The 16,626-nt window shown below is 39.3% G+C and overlaps 1 protein-coding gene across 1 annotated transcript; it reads left to right on the forward strand.

The window, feature by feature from the left end:
* The first annotated feature begins 2,518 nt into the window (after nucleotides 1–2,518).
* On the forward strand, nucleotides 2,519–16,329 carry LOC130040224 (olfactory receptor 14J1-like). Its single transcript, XM_056132236.1, has 3 exons — nucleotides 2,519–3,431; nucleotides 8,062–8,072; nucleotides 16,060–16,329. The coding sequence occupies exons 1-3, from the start codon at nucleotides 2,519–2,521 to the stop codon at nucleotides 16,327–16,329; spliced, it is 1,194 nt and encodes a 397-aa protein (XP_055988211.1).
* Nucleotides 16,330–16,626: the final 297 nt, after the last annotated feature.

The raw sequence follows: 16,626 nt of genomic DNA on the forward strand, positions 1-16,626 counted from the left end.
GAATTGCACAACCACACACATGCACAAACACAATCACCCCAACAATGAACAAATGTGCAAGAGGTTAGCTTTGATCTGTGCTGGAACCACCTCTTCTGGGATAATTTCTCTCCATCAATCTCAGATTTAACCAGTCTTCCAGTTCAGCAACAGACATAAAAATACACTCAGAAATAAAAAGAAATAATTAGTTGCTATTGGTCTTATTTCCTTATAGTCTAAACCAATTCCATTCCTATCTAATTGAATATTTTGAGAGCTTAAAAAATCTGTATATAGAAATAATATAATATAATCCTAAGTGTGATCATAATACCATTTCAGAAAAAATAATTCAGAATCCTATTTTCAGAACCTTCTGAAATCTTTCCATATAAGGAATTTTTCATAGTTTTAGGATTTCTTAATGGATTTTGCTAGTGAACCAATTTTAAATAGATAAAATATTCTTCAGTATTGATTATTTGGAGTCTTAAGTTTCATTTAGAAACAAATTTGATTAAACTATAGACTGTTTTCTAGAGAACACACACAAAATTTACTATTTGTATGTATGTACTATTTGTATGTTTAGGTTACATTCTCAATAATTAATACCATTCAGTATATAAATTTGAGAGCGATCATTATAAACAATTTTATACATGTTAGGTGAAAATGATATTTCATAACTGATATCATATTCAAATGAAAGCTTGAAAACTAATTTTTAAGTTTATTTCAGCAATATTTATATCTTTTAACAATAAATGAGATGTTATTTCATGCTTTCAGACTGGAAATTTAGGTTTTCAGGACAAGAACGTGATGCTTTATGTTAACCACAATGTTATGAGCATATAAATGTGCCTGTGTAGGTCATATCAATAGACACAGGCTGAGCACGGGCTTTTCAGCAGGAAACTGGGGGTTCCACCAGCACTTCAGAGATCAACATCCAAGCACAGAGTTATAAGTGATCCACAAGCACTGGTGACCTAACACAAGATAAAAGCAGATAGCAAAATAAGACATTTTGCTGGAGAAAAACATTCATTGTTCATTTTTATCTCTTGACATTTTGTGTGTTCACTGGCTTACATACTCTGGAACTTTGAGATGAGAGTTTCACACACTTTAGCTGTACCTTCCATTCTCACCTTCTACCTTCCTTCCCTTTCTCTCAGGCAATCACAGATTTTTACTAGCATCTAAGGCTGGTTTTGCTGTTTGGTCCTATGTTTCCAACTAAGAGTCCAAGCAGCTGGCATTGCAAGGAAAAATATTGAGTAAGAAGAAAAAGCATCAGGAACTTTTGCCCTCATGCACGATAATATTATAAACCCCCTAAAATGAACTGCTGTGTGGTCCTAGTAATGTATACTTAGGACAGTTGATGATAGTGATGGAGATCTTAGAAGCTTATTTCTAAGTGTTGTATTGAACTGAATAACACTTTGGATGGAGAGGCCAGTTGCCAGCAGTTCTCAAGGGGCCTCAACCTCTCCCAGTGACTCTCGCACACAGGGGCAGCTGCTCCATTCTAGGGCCTGAGAGTGAGGTGCTGTGGGCTTCGAGTGCCAGGGAGCACCTATGCCACCCAGGAATGTTCAGGGACCTCTGGACCAGCAATGCTTGTGGGGGCAGGGAGCAGGTGATACAAGAGACCTAAGTGGCGTCGACTATATGCAAGGCAAGCTCCAGGTACTTTCTTGGTGGTTTTATTTTTATGTGCATGTATCTATATATGGATATATATGTGTATATATAAATATATATTTATTTGGTATATGAGGGTTTGAAGAACCCCAACATTGCTGAGGGGACCCCTGGTCCACCTTTCTGGTATATTGCAAAACACAGTTGCAGTTCAAAGCTGGGTCCCAAAATGGAGAAACTAGGATCCTGTCATGCTGGGGATGACCAGATTCAGTCTGGCAGCACTTGAAACTTCTCCATGGCTCACTTCGTAGTGCTCAGAAACTGCTTTGTGCAAGGAATCAAATGAAGGAGGAGTCTCAGTGCTCTGCAAGCAGGAATCTCACACTCTGCTTCTGCACAGCTGGTTCTCAGCAACCCCTGAGAACAGAGCTGGGAGTTGATAATAGCAAACATACAAATGAACCAAACAAACAAAATAAAAACAGTAATTCCAAAAATCCCGAGTGAAAAACAAAAAATGAAACAAGGTCATGTTTATCCAAAATCTGTGACCAAAAAATGTTTTATGCTCTGTCCCCACTCCTGAACTTTGCTTCTTTTTAACCTATGCCCGAGGATCCTATGCAGTTTTCATTTGTAAAATTGAAATATCAGAGCTAAACTGCATAATTTACCATAACCAATATCTACTACTAATAGACAAAGTAGCTTAATTTTAATGGTTATCATTATACAAAACCTCTCACATTTCTAAAGGAAAAGTTTTGATTCTGACTTCTTACCCAAAGTTCATGCTTTAGACTAATGTTACAAAATCAATTTTTCTTCAAAAATTCCATGTTGTCTTCTAGTCAAGCACAATAAGAAGTCAAGGACTATGCATAATTTCAACGTGAGTGGATTTCTTCTCTTGGGATTTTCTGCCAAACCTGAACAAGAACTCTTGTATGCTTCTCTGTTCTTGGTCTTATACGTGTTGGCTTTAACTGGCAACATGCTCATCATCACCACAACTTCCCTGGATGACAGTCTCCAGTCCCCCATGTATTTCTTCCTGAAGCATCTCTCCTTGTTGGATCTCTGTTACATTTCCGTGACTGTGCCAAAATTTATTTACAACTCTTTCATACAAAGTGGAACTATTTCCCTCTGGGAATGCATAGTGCAGTGCTTTACTTTGATTACCTGTAGTTCTGCTGAGATGGCGATGCTCACATTGATGTCCTATGATCGTTATGTGGCCATCTGCCTTCCCCTACACTATGATGTCATCATGAATGTCAGAACCTGTGTCCATGGGATCGCCGGTGTCTGGATCAGCGGGACCCTCTCTGGAGTCATGCATACGGCAGCTACTTTCTCCATCCAGTTTTGTGGCCCCCGCATCATTCACCAGTTCTTCTGTGATATTCCCCAGCTCCTGAGACTCTCCTGTTCTAATGACTATCTCAGGGAGATTGGGGTTACAGTATTCATTGCTCTGTTATCATTTGGCTGTATCACCTTTATTGGTTGCTCCTATGTGCGAATATTTTCTTCTGTGCTGAGGATCCCATCTGCTGAGGGCAGAACTAAGGCTTTTTCCACATGCATTCCCCACCTTGCTGTTGTCATTTTATTTGCTTGTACAGGTTTCTTTGAGTTCTTAAAACCTCATTCTGACAATCCATCAGCTCTCGACATTGTACTCACTATTTTTTATTCTATTGTGCCCCCAACACTCAATCCATTGATCTATAGCCTAAGAAACAAAGCAATGAAAACAGCTATTAGGATGGTTTTTAAGAGAAGTAAAGCATACCTGTTTTTTTGATTCATGTCTATTTGTCCTGGCATGAGAGACAACCCAAAAATATACTTTGTAACATAGGACTCTGGACACTGCATATAAGTATAGAACTGGTTATAGGAAAAACTGTCTTATGAGAAATATATTGTATGCATATATATATACTATCTACAGTTAAATATATAGAAATATACCTACTTAGATACAGGTTTTGAATTTGTTTGTGGACCACACTCAGCTCTGCTCAGGGCTGACTCCTGGCTCTGTGTTCATATGGGGTGCTGGGACTGAACTTGGGTTGACTGTATACAAAGGAAGTGCTCAAGTCACTTTATGATCTCTCTGACCCCGTATTATTGACTATGACCTAATCTATATGATGGTGTCCTGTGCCTTGTTTTTGAGGTCACGATTTAATTTTCTGCTTCTTTCATTCAGCCACTGTTGAGTCCTTTCACTATATTCTTTAGCACCTTAAATTTCTCTTTGAATTCTTAGATTTTTTTCATCAAGTTTTCTTTGTTCATTTAATTTTGTTTCAACCATTCCTTCAGTTAGTAAACATCAAGAAGATTGATGTAATCCTTGGTGTGCATCGAACTTTGTGATGTACTTGAAGATTTCCATCCTGCTACGTTAAGTAGATAATCCATTCAGCAGTTTTCTTTTTTATTATTGAGTAGTAGGAAAAACAATAGTATAGCAGGTAGCCATTTGTCATGCATGTGGTCAAATCCCAGGGAACCCATACGGTTGCCTGAGTGGTGCCAGGAGTGACCCCAAGTGCAGAACAGGCAGGAGTAGGGCCTGAGCACTGTTCAGTGTGCGCCCACCCACACCCCAGATAAAAGAAAAAGAAAAGGAAATGTTTGAATGAGCAACTGAAGACTTGCTTGTCCAAATTTGTTACACCCTTTTCATTCTTTGGCCAACTCTTATTCTTAACTGTTTCTCCAAGAAAGCGGTGCTTCCCCAACACTGCAGATGCTGGCGTGCCTGTGAGCACCAGTGTGTATGAGTAACAGCCTGGGACAAGTAGGAGTCCCAGTCTCTCATGCCATTTCTGTCTGTACACTAAAAAATGGTCGATTTCCAGGGTACTAACTAGTTATCTTACTATTTTTCCTGAAAAGGGGGTTGGAGGACAAATTATTCTTATGTTATTCTTATTCTTATGTTACTCTTATTGTGCTAAATTAAATAATATAACATCACTTAATGCATCACTAAATTCCATTAGAAACAAAAAAATAATTTAATAGAGTAGATGCAAATTACTAAATAGACTCAATGCAGTTAAGCCCTATCAAAATTCCAATGGCATATTGCTAGGCATATAGCAATGTGTGACACAAGAGATTCTCCAGTACGTAAAAGAAATTCTGAGAAAAGTAAAACATGAGAGGTATTTAGTTGTGAGTTAGACCATGTTATAGTTTGCAATCAGAACAATGTGGTTTGGAGCCACTGCAAACACTCAAAATAATGGATTAAAATTAAGAGCTTATTAAAAAAAAACCCAGCTCCCGGAAGCATCTTATCATCTAGTTCTTACTCTGGAGAACCTGGCAGGCTACCAAAAGTATCCTGCCCACACGACCGAGTCTGGCAGACTCCCCGTGGCGTACTCAATATGCCAAAAACCAGTAACAATGATGGATCTCATTCTCCTGATCCTGAAAGAACCTCGAATGTGGCACTTTCTAAAATCTCAGGGCTAGGATGAAGGAGACGTTACTGGTGCCTGCTCGAGGCAATCGATGAACAACAGGATAACAGTGATACAGTGATAAAGAAGCCATCAGAAATATAGACAGTTCATATACAACAAAATAGCTGAGTAGTAAGTGAAGAAGAAACATCTCTTTAGCTGATGGTGATGTACAAACGGGCTAGTCACATGCTAAAGAATGAAGCTGGGGGCTGGAGGGATAGTACAGCGGGTAGGGTGTTTGCATTGTACGCGGACAACCCAGGTTCAATTCCCAGCATTCCATATGGACCCCAAGCACCGCCAGGAGTAATTTCTGAGTGCAAAGTCAGGAGTAACCCCTGTGTATCTCAGGGTGTAACCTAAAAAGCAAAAAAAAAAAATGAAGCTGAACCACCATCTCACTAAGGATATAAATATAGATTGCTCAAACCATACTAGACTTCGATGTTAAGCATGAATCAAGAAAATGCATTTATGAAAACGAAGGCAACGGACTCCATGACTTCTGTGATGTATTCAGGGATTTGTCTTCATGACAAGGAAACAAAAGTAAAATAAACAAATGGGATTTTATCAAGCTAAAGGCTTATCTCCTATGGTGTATGTGCGTATGTGTGCGTGTGTGTATACAATTATTAAAACATGTCATCCTACTGGATAAAAAAAACCTTCTACCCTCCTAAATAAAAAAAATAGGTAATATCTGGGATATTGTGATAATATAATGTAATAATGTAATAATAATAATGTTGTAACAAGCTACAACGTGGATGAGCTTGGAAAGCATGCAGAGTGAAGAAAGCCAGACACACAGGACATGTGGTGAGTCCTTCCTTTTATACGGCCAGGAGAGGTAAATAAATATACAGAGACTGAAAAGTGAATTAGTGGCTGCCACGGGGTGGATTAATAACGGTGTGGGGCTTCCTCCAGGAAATGCTCTAAAATTAGAGCCCAATGACAGTTTCATAACCAAAAATTCTAAAAATCACCAATTTCAACATTTTAAAAAAGGCACGTAAATGAGATCTCAGTAGTGACATGTGTATACAATACACCCCAATACAACTTTGAGGAAGAGGACCAAAACAGACAATTAGCTTTGAAAGGGTGGGGGTCTTGTCCTGTCCACAGCGGTCACCAGAGTTTCTGGACACAGGAAATGCTGCATTGAAACTGAGCTAAGTTCAGCTCTTTGGTTCCATTTAAAAAACTCAATCCAAAGGAACTGAACTGAGTTGAGTTACATCTACTTGGGCTGAGTTGGGCTGACCTGAATCGAGTTAAGGGAATTGAGTACTGAGGTGAGTTAAAGCATGCTTGGCTTATTAAGTTGATTACAAATTCACTTGGGCTGGAGCGATAGCACAGCCAGTAGGGCATTTGCCTTGCACACGGCTGACCCGGGTTCAATTCCTCCACCCCTCTCGGAGAGCCCGGCAAGCTACTGAGAGTATCTCACCCACACAGCAAAGCCTGGCAAGCTACCCGTGACGTATTCCATATGCCAAACACAGTAACAAGTCTCACAATGGAGACGTTACTGGGCCTGCTGGAGCAAATCTATGAACAATGGGAGGACAGTGCTACAGTGCTAATATCTGGGACATTTAATATTTTAAAAATTAAAACTTCAACAATTCTAATAATAGATAAAGCAACATAAGGTTTTATACAATCAATTTTTCAAAGATGTTAAATACTTTATATTTACTCTTATTTAATCTGTGATTTCTATTTCATGATCTTGACAACTCGTGTACCTAAACTTTCATTTCTAATTTCTTATTCTTTGAAACAACTTCTTTCCTCCTTGTCTCATATTATGACAGTTATAGATCTCTTTTATTATTTACTGAAAAACATTTACTCTCCAAGATCAGAAACACAAAAGCATATGTGGATTTAAAACCTTTATGAAAAATTTGTCTCGATTTTTTGTTGACTTTTTTTGCATTTATTGACAAGTTAGAAGATAAAAAATAAAAAATTAATTAAAATTAAAATTAAAATTAAAAATGACTAATAAATTATTTTGGTCTATTTTGTGTAATACTTATAAAAAGCTGACATGTATAAAATATAATTTAGGATAAATACCAGATTGTGATAATGCTATGAATATGTGAATCCATTTTAATTTGAATAAAATAATTCTCATAACAATAAGAATTATTTGCTATTTTATTTATTACTTTTTTAATTCTAAACTTATCCTAAAGTATGTTAATTTTAATATTAAAGTTTTTGATTAGTGAACTCATTGAGTATATATTCATATATTATTTTTGATAGCTACTGTTTCATTTTTTACTCAAAGAAAGTTTCAAGTGATATTTAATGTCATCAGATATTGAGTTATAATGTTTGCTTTGTTGATTGATATCTACTTCTTGAACCCATTATAAAGAAAGGGGACTCTACTATTAGACATTGTAATAGAATCAAATTATAAACTAAATGACTCTCCAGTCAGTGAAATAGATTCAGCTCAATGAAACTTTCTGGGTGTTCAGAGTTTCACGCACAAGGAATGATGGTTTTCTATAATATGATCCAATAAACATGCAACAATCACCTTAAATAGCTTGGTGTGATCATTATATCAATTCAACAAGGAAATAACTTGCCAGGAAACTGAATATAATCACTAATTTGGTCTCTAGGGTTCTTACAAGGAACTGTAAATACCCAGGACACCCAGGAACCCTCCCTCGCCAAAGGGACCTCAGGCTTACCCTCAAGAGGCCAAATAATTGAAACAGACTTAATGTCCTTTTCTCCACATACCTTATTTTGCTGAAAGGGACTGGATTATAGGTATTGAGACATTCTTCTTTTGTTAACTGCAGACAGTGGCAGCTTATCCATATGTTGAGGGAAGAAGTTCCTGAATGTGTTCTAATAATTTCTTTAGGTTCCAGAAAGGTAAGATAAGCTGTATTTTATAGTATTGATAAAGAGAATGAGGAGCCTATTAGTCACAGATTTGTTTTTGAGTGTGTAAAATAAAACCAGACATTTTCTTCACTTGAAACATTTGAATGAAACTATAATTACAGATTATTTAATGAAAAATGGAATCTTGAAATGAAACTGTAAATTCCTTCCATAGCAGAAACATTTTGCTCAACACAATTATCAATGCTATGATGTGAGACTATCACATACAGATACATACAGTCATACCCTCCCCTCCCCACCTGCCACCCTCCCCGCCACACTCACACACCAAATCACTCTGAGAAAGAACAGCTTTCCAAAGAGCTTAAGTTTGATGTGTGCTGAGGATGACCTCTTCTGGGCTGTTTCCTCTCCACCACTGAATATTCTTCCCATTCTATTACTTCAAACACTAGAGAAGAGATAAATTTATTCACCTTCACCTTCTAATTAAATTATTTGTGGCTTATTTTTTTTCTTAAATTTTTATTAGTGAAACACCATGAGGTACAGTTGCAGACTTACAAATTTTCGTGCTTGGGTTTCAGTTATACAATGATTGAATACCCATCCCTCCACCAGTGCTCATTCTCCAACACCGCCAGTCCCAGTATCCCTCCCACCCCTCTTCCCCCCATTCCCCATCCCACCCTACCACTGTGGCAGGGCATTCCCTTTAGTTATCTCTCTCCTTTTGAGTGCTGTGGTTTGCAAAAGAGATATTGAGTGGCAATCTTGTTCGGACTATAGTCTACTCTCATCACGCATTTTCCATCCTGAGAGGAACCTCCCAACACCCTTTATTTGGTGCTCCCTTCTCTATCTGAGCTGCCTTTTCCCCTAGCATGTGCGGCTGGCCTCCAAGCCATGAAGTAATCCGCCTAGTACTTATCTCGGCTATTCTTGGGTGTTAGTCTCCTATTTTGTTACCTTATGTTACCCTGATGAATGCAATCTTTCTATGTCTGTCCCTCTCTCTCTGACTCATTTCACTTAGCATGATACTTTCCATGTAGTACCACTTGTATGTAAATTTCATGTATTCTTAGGGTTAACTCTGAAGAGCTAAAAGCACAAAGCCAAACCAGTTTTATATGGGTCTCACTGTCAGGTTTAAAAACCTATTAATCAGATATAAACATACTCATATGCTCACCTTGAGAAATACTTTGTGTCTTGTTCCCAAATGACCCTTATTCTCCGCCTAGTTCAACTGCTGTTTAGTTCCATATTTTGAGATCCTAAGGCATATAGAATATAACCTACTCCAAATAATGTTCATAATCACTGTCACTGTCCTCCTGTTGTTCATCGATTTCCTCAAGTGGACCCAGTAATGTCTCCATTGTGACACTTGTTACTGTGTTTGGCATATAAAATATGTCACTGGTAGCTTGCCAGATTTTGCCGTGCAGGCAAGAGACTCTTGGTAGCTTGCTGGGCTCTCCAAGAGGGGCAGAGGAATCGAGACTGGGTTGACTGTTTTGGCCGGTACAAGGCAATGCCCTACCTGCTGTGCTATCGCTCCAGCTTGTTCATAATCTCATTACAAAAAAAAAGACTAATTATATTTTTAGAGTCTTCTAAAATTTTTACACAAATAATAATTGATTTTCATATTTATCAATACTTTTGGCTAGTTACTAATTTAAAATAAATCTAATTCAAAATGTTCAGTATTCTGTGATTAAAATGTTATTTACATACAAGCTTACTTGGCTTAACACAGACTGTTTTAAAAAACTTGTTAAGGGTTTTCAACCCCTGATCTGCGTGGGACGGGCACAGAGGCCCAGCTCTGGGCAACAAAGCTGAACGGCTCCAATTCCAACAGGTACAGCCCGCCCCCAAGGGCCTGGGTCCCTCTCTGGGCATGCGCAGCTAGAACCAGCCCCTAGAAAGCCGGTTTTCAACCCCTGATCTGCGTGGGATGGGCACAGAGGCCCAGCTCTGGGCAACAAAGCTGAACGGCTCCAATTCCAAACAGGAGACGTTCCCAACTCCTCGCCCAATGCCAGGGACTCTTTCCGGAGCCGCGGCCGCTAATGCGGCCGCGAAATATTTTCCCACTACGTATGCCATAGGAACCATAAGCTACCTTCTTAGATGGAAACTTCTCTATTTTAGCTCAACCACTAGAAACACAGTAGCCAATAACTCATAAGCCTATCTTAACTCACACTGCATATCAAGCAGAATAGTAACAATGAACGTGAAGGACTAAACCACACCTCTCACAATGGTAAAGCAACGCAAAATCCCACCAAACTTTCATATTGAAGAGTCTAGCCCAGATGACACCAACAGTACTGTAGTGTTAGACAACCTCTCTGACAAGGAATTCAGAAGGGAGCTACTTAGGATGCTTAGGGAATTAAAAGAAACAATGGAAAGCAATGCCAATAGAAGACAAGAGGATCTGAAGGCAGAAATGAGGAAAATGCAATCAGAAATGTCAGACCTGAAAAGCTCAGTGGAAGGCCTCAGCAGCAGAGTAAGAGCGGCTGAGAACAGAATCAGTGAGCTCGAAGATGAAGTTCAGAGACTCTCCAGAAAAGAGCAGAAAATGGAAAAGAGACTCACAATTCGAGAACAGATGGCAAGAGAAGATCGTGATGAAGCCAAGAGGGGTAACATAAGAATTATTGGAGTCCCAGAGGTACAGGAAGAAAACCTCGATGAAGAAGAAACTGTCAAAGAAATCATTGCTACAACATTTCCAGAGCTGAAGAAAACTTGTGACCACATTCAGGAGGCCCGAAGGGTACCAGCTAGAAGAAATCCGAATAAAAATACCCCAAGACACATTCTGATCAAAATGACCAAAACCTTAGACAGAGACAAAATTCTGAAAGCAGCAAGATCGAAGAAAGAAATCTCTTACAAAGGAGCATCCTTAAAATTCACAGCTGATTTTTCTGATGAAACCCTCATGGCCCGAAAACAGTGGTGGGACATAGTAAAAAAACTCAATGAAATAAATGCCTCCCCAAAAATACTTTTCCCAGCAAGACTCTCATTCATAATAGAAGGCACAACACACAGTTTCACAGAAAAACAACAGCTCAGGAACTTCATAGACTCAAAACCATGGTTACAAGAACAACTAAATGGGCTACTTTAAGGCAAGAAAGGCCCCTCAAATACACCAAATTTTAACAGAACAATGGGACAAAATCCCATAACAATAATCTCTCTCAATGTCAATGGGCTAAACGCACCAATTAAAAGACATAGAGTGGCAGGATGGATTAGAAAATTGAACCCAACATTCTGCTGCCTGCAAGAAACGCATCTCAATAGTCAAAGCAAACACAGACTCAGAGTCAAAGGCTGGAAAACAATCCTACAGGCAAACAGCTCCCATAAAAAAGCTGGGGTAGCCATCCTTATATCAGACCACATCGATTTCAGAGTGAGGAAGGTCGTAAGAGACAGTGAAGGCCATTTCTTATTGATCAAAGGATCTGTACAACAGGAAGAACTTACAATAATAAATGTATATGCACCTAATGAGAGACCAGCAAAGTACTTAAAACAACTACTCATAGATTTGGAAAAAGACATCAATAGCAACACAATACTAGTGGGAGACTTCAACACTGCTTTGTCACCTCTTGATAGATCAACCAGACTCAAGCTTAGCAAGGACATACTTCATTTGAGGGAAACAATGGAAGAAAGGGACTTAGTAGATATATACAGGACACTTCATCCACAAAAAGCTGAATACACATTCTTCTCAAGCGTACATGGAACATTCTCCAAGATAGACCACATGCTGAGCCACAAAACATGCCTCCATAAAATTAAGAAGGTAGAGATTGCATCAACAATCTTCTCAGACCATAATGCGCTGAAATTAGATGTAAATCACACACAAAAACAGAAAACTAAATCAAACACCTGGAAACTAAACAGTGCACTATTGAACAACGAGTGGATTAGAGAGGAAATCAAAGAGGAAATCAAAAGATTCCTAGAAACGAATGAAAATGAGAACACGAGTTACCAAAACTTATGGGACACAGCAAAGGCTGTGTTAAGAGGAAAGTTTATAGCTCTACAAGCATTCCTCAGGAAGGAGGAGCGAGCACACATAAGTAACCTAACCTCACAGCTTAAGAGCTTGGAGAAGGACCAAAAAAAGGAGCACAACCCGAACAGGAGAAAGGAAATAATAAAACTCAGAGCAGAGATTAACGAGATGGAAACCCAAAAAACAATCCGAAAGATCAATGAAACCAAAAGCTGGTTATTTGAGAAAATTAACAAGATCGATAAGCCCCTAGCAAAACGCACAAAGAAAGGGAGAGAGAAAACCCTAATAAACCGAATCAGAAATGAAAAGGGGGTCATTACAACAGAAACCACAGAAATTCAGAGGATCCTCAGGGAGTACTTTGAGAAGCTTTATGCCACGGAACATCAAAACCTCGAGGAAATGGATAAATTCCTAGACTCCTATAGACTCCCAAGGCTGAACCAAGAAGACCTGGATTACCTGAACAGACCTATCACCATCAAGGAAATTGAAATGGTAATAAAAAGTCTCCCCAAGCACAAAAGTCCTGGTCCGGATGGATTCACTAGTGAATTCTTCCAAATCTTTAAAGAGGTCTTACTCCCAATCCTCTTTAAGCTTTTCCACAAAATTGAAATATCAAAAACACTTCCGAACAGTTTCTACGAAGCAAATATCACACTGATACCAAAAGCAGACAGAGATACCACAAAGAAAGAGAATTACAGGCCGATATCCCTGATGAACACAGATGCAAAGATCCTCAACAAACTACTAGCAAATAGAATCCAACTACTCATCAAAAAGATCATACACCATGACCAAGTAGGATTCATCCCAGGGATGCAAGGATAGTTTAACATTCGGAAATCAATCAACATACTCCACCATATCAACAAAAGAAAAGATAAAAAGCATATGATCATATCAATAGATGCAGAGAAAGCATTTGATAAGATCCAGCACCCCTTTATGATGAAAACCCTAGCCAAAATGGGTATAGAGGGGACCTTCCTCAACATAATTAAAGCCATCTACCACAAGCCTACAGCAAGCATTATCCTCAACGGGGGAAAAACTGAGAGCCTTCCCTCTAAGATCAGGGACGAGACAGGGATGCCCACTCTCTCCATTGCCGTTCAATATAGTACTGGAAGTACTTGCAATAGCGATTAGGCAGGAAAAATATATTAACGGCATTCAGATAGGAAAGGAAGAAATCAAGCTCTCACTATTCGCAGATGATATGATACTCTACTTAGAGAACCCAATAACTTCCACCAAAAAACTCCTAGAAACAATAGACTCATATAGTAAAGTTGCAGGTTATAAAATCAATACCCAAAAGTCCATGGCTTTCCTATACGCAAACAGTGAGAGAGAAGAAAGCAACATGAAAAAAACAACCCCGTTCACAATTGTGTCCCAGAAAATCAAGTACCTAGGAATCAGCTTAACTAAGGAAGTAAAGGACCTGTACAAAGAAAACTACAAAACGCTACTTCAGGAAATAAAAGAGGACATGAGGAAATGGAAAGATATCCCCTGCTCATGGGTCGGGAGACTTAACATTGTCAAAATGGCAATACTACCGAAAGCATTGTATAAATTCAATGCAATCCCTATAAGGATACCCATGACATTCTTCAAAGAAATGGAGCAAACACTCCTGAAATTTATATGGAACAATAAGCCCCCACGAATAGCTAAAGCAATTCTTGGGAAAAAGAAAATGGGAGGAATCAACCTCCCGAACTTCAAACTGTACTACAAAGCAGTAATAATTAAAACAGCATGGTACTGGAACAAAGGCAGAACTGCAGACCAATGGAACAGGGTTGAATACACTGACATCTCCCCTCAATCATATGCTCATCTAATCTTTGATAAAGGTGCAAGTAATGTGAAGTGGAGTAAGGAAAGCCTCTTTAATAAATTGTGTTGGCATCAATGGACGGCTACATGCAAAAAAATAGGCTCAGAACTCTGCCTAACACCATGTACAAAAGTAAGATCAAAATGGATTAAAGACCGCAACATCAGACCAGAAACCATAAGGTACATTGAAGACAAAGTTGGCAAAACCCTCCATGACATTGAAGCTTATGGTATCTTCAAAGATGCCACGCCACTGGCCGAGCAAGTGAAAACAGAGATAGATAAATGGGACTATCTTAAACTAAGAAGCTTCTGCACCTCCAAAGAAACAGTGACCAAAATACAAAGACAGTCTACAGAATGGGAAAAGATATTCACCGAATACACATCTGACAAGGGGTTGATATCCAGGATATACAAAATACTGGTTAAACTCCACAAGAAGAAAACATCCAACCCCATCCAAAAATGGGGCAATGAAATGAGCAGAAACTTTCTCAAAGAAGAAATCCGAATGGCAAAAAAGCACATGAGAAAATGCTCTACATCATTAATCATCAGGGAGATGTAGATCAAAACCACAATGAGATACCATCTCACACCTCAGAGACTGGCCACATTCAAAAGAACAAAAGCAACCGATGCTGGCGTGGATGTGGCGAGAAAGGGATGTGGCGAGAAAGGGACACTCCTTTACTGTTGGTGGGAATGTCCACTGGTTCAGCCCTTCTGGAAAACAGTATGGACGATTCTCAAAAAATTAGAAATTGAGCTCCCATTTGACCCAGCAATACCACTCCTGGGAATATATCCCAGAGAGGCAAAAATGTATAGTCGAAGTGACATCTGCACTTGTTTGTTCATTGCAGCACTCTTTACAATAGCCAGAAACTGGAAGAAACCTGAATGCCCAAGAACAGATGACTGGTTAAAGAAACTTTGGTACATCTACACAATGGAGTACTATGTAGCTCTTAGAAAAGATGAAGTCATGAAATTTACATACAAGTGGTACAATATGGAAAGTATCATGCTAAGCGAAATGAGTCAGAAAGAGAGGGATAGACATAGAAAGATTGCATTCATCTGGGGGATATAAAGTAACAAAGTATGAGATTAATACCCAAGAATAGCTGAGATCAGCACCAGGAGGATTACTCCATAACTTAGAGGCCAGCCAGGTATCCTAGAGGAAAGGGCAGTTCAGATAGAGAAGGGAGCACCAAATAAAGGATGTTTGGAGGATCCTCCCAGGAGGGGAGATGCATGTCGAAAGTAGACTATGGACTGAACATGTTTGCCACTCAATGCCTCTTTTGCAGACCACAACACCCAAAAGGAGAGAGAGAACACAGGGGATCGCCCTGCCACAGAGACAGGGGGGATGGGGGATAGGGGTGGGAGGGATATTATCCATGGTGGTGGAAAATGGGCACTGGTGGAGGGATGGGTATCTGATCATTGTATAATTGAAACCAAAGCACAAAAAATTGTAAATCTACAACTGTAAAAAAAATAAATAACTAAAATAAAGGGAAAAAATAAAAAATTTAAAAAAAAACTTGTTAAATAATTTGCTCTTTGGAGGCTGGAGCAATAGCACAGCGGATAGGGTATCTTGCACACGGTTGGCCAGGTTCGATTCTCAGCATCCCATATGGTCCCCTGAGCACCGCCAGGGGTAATTCCTGAGTGCAGAGCCAGGAGTAACCCCTGTGCATCACCGGGTGTGACCCAAAAAGCAAATAAAATTAATTAATTAAATAAAACAATTTGCTCTTTCATAGAGGGCATGCACATTTGGGGTCGTAATACTTGTCTGCATAAGTTATCACTTGTTAACTTATCAGTATTTATTATTCTAATTTTGAAATAAATGAAGGTACCAGTAGAAAGGAACAATATGACTACAGTAAAGTGGGGGAGGCAAGTGGAATGGGCCTTGTCTCTGCCCTCCGCAGATGGCATCCTCAGTACAGAAGAGAATATGTGCACATAGGAGAACCCAATAAAGATGATACAAAGAAATGATATCAAAGTCATGATTGCCATGACACTGATCTCACCCAGATACTCACTGGAGCAAGCGAGTTTCAGGATCCGGGGGATATCAGACAAGAACTGGTGAGTGACACGGGGACCACAGAAGTGGATGGAGAAAGTAGCTGCCACATGCATGACTCCAGAGATGGCCCCACTGACCCAGACACTGATGACTCCATGGACACAGGTTCTGACATTTATGATGATTTCATAGCACAGGGGCAGGCAGATGGCCATGTAGTGGTCATAGGATATTACCATGAGTATGGCCATCTCGGCAATTGCATAGATGACTAACGCAAAGCACTGCACTGTGAATTCTCAGAAGGAAATATATTCCCACTGTGCATAAAAGAGTTGTAAATGAATCGGCACAATCACAGAAATACAGAAAGATCCAACAAGGAGAGATGCTTCAGGAAGAAATACATGGGGGACTGGAGACTATCATCCAGGGAAGATGTGGTGATGATGAGCCTGTTGCCAGTTAAAGCCAACAAGTACAAGACCAAGAACGGAGAAGCATAAAAGAGTTCTTGCTCAGGTTTAGATGAAAATCCCATGAGAAGAAACCCACTTGTGGTGAAATTATCC

The sequence above is a fragment of the Sorex fumeus genome, unplaced genomic scaffold (genome assembly GCF_029834395.1).
Source record: "Sorex fumeus unplaced genomic scaffold, SorFum_2.1 ptg000094l, whole genome shotgun sequence".
Lineage (NCBI taxonomy): Eukaryota > Metazoa > Chordata > Mammalia > Eulipotyphla > Soricidae > Sorex > Sorex fumeus.

What these genes read in the sequence shown, in the direction of transcription:
- LOC130040224 (XM_056132236.1), top strand. Translation starts at nt 2,519, where the DNA reads ATGCATAATTTCAACGTGAGTGGATTTCTTCTCTTGGGATTTTCTGCC.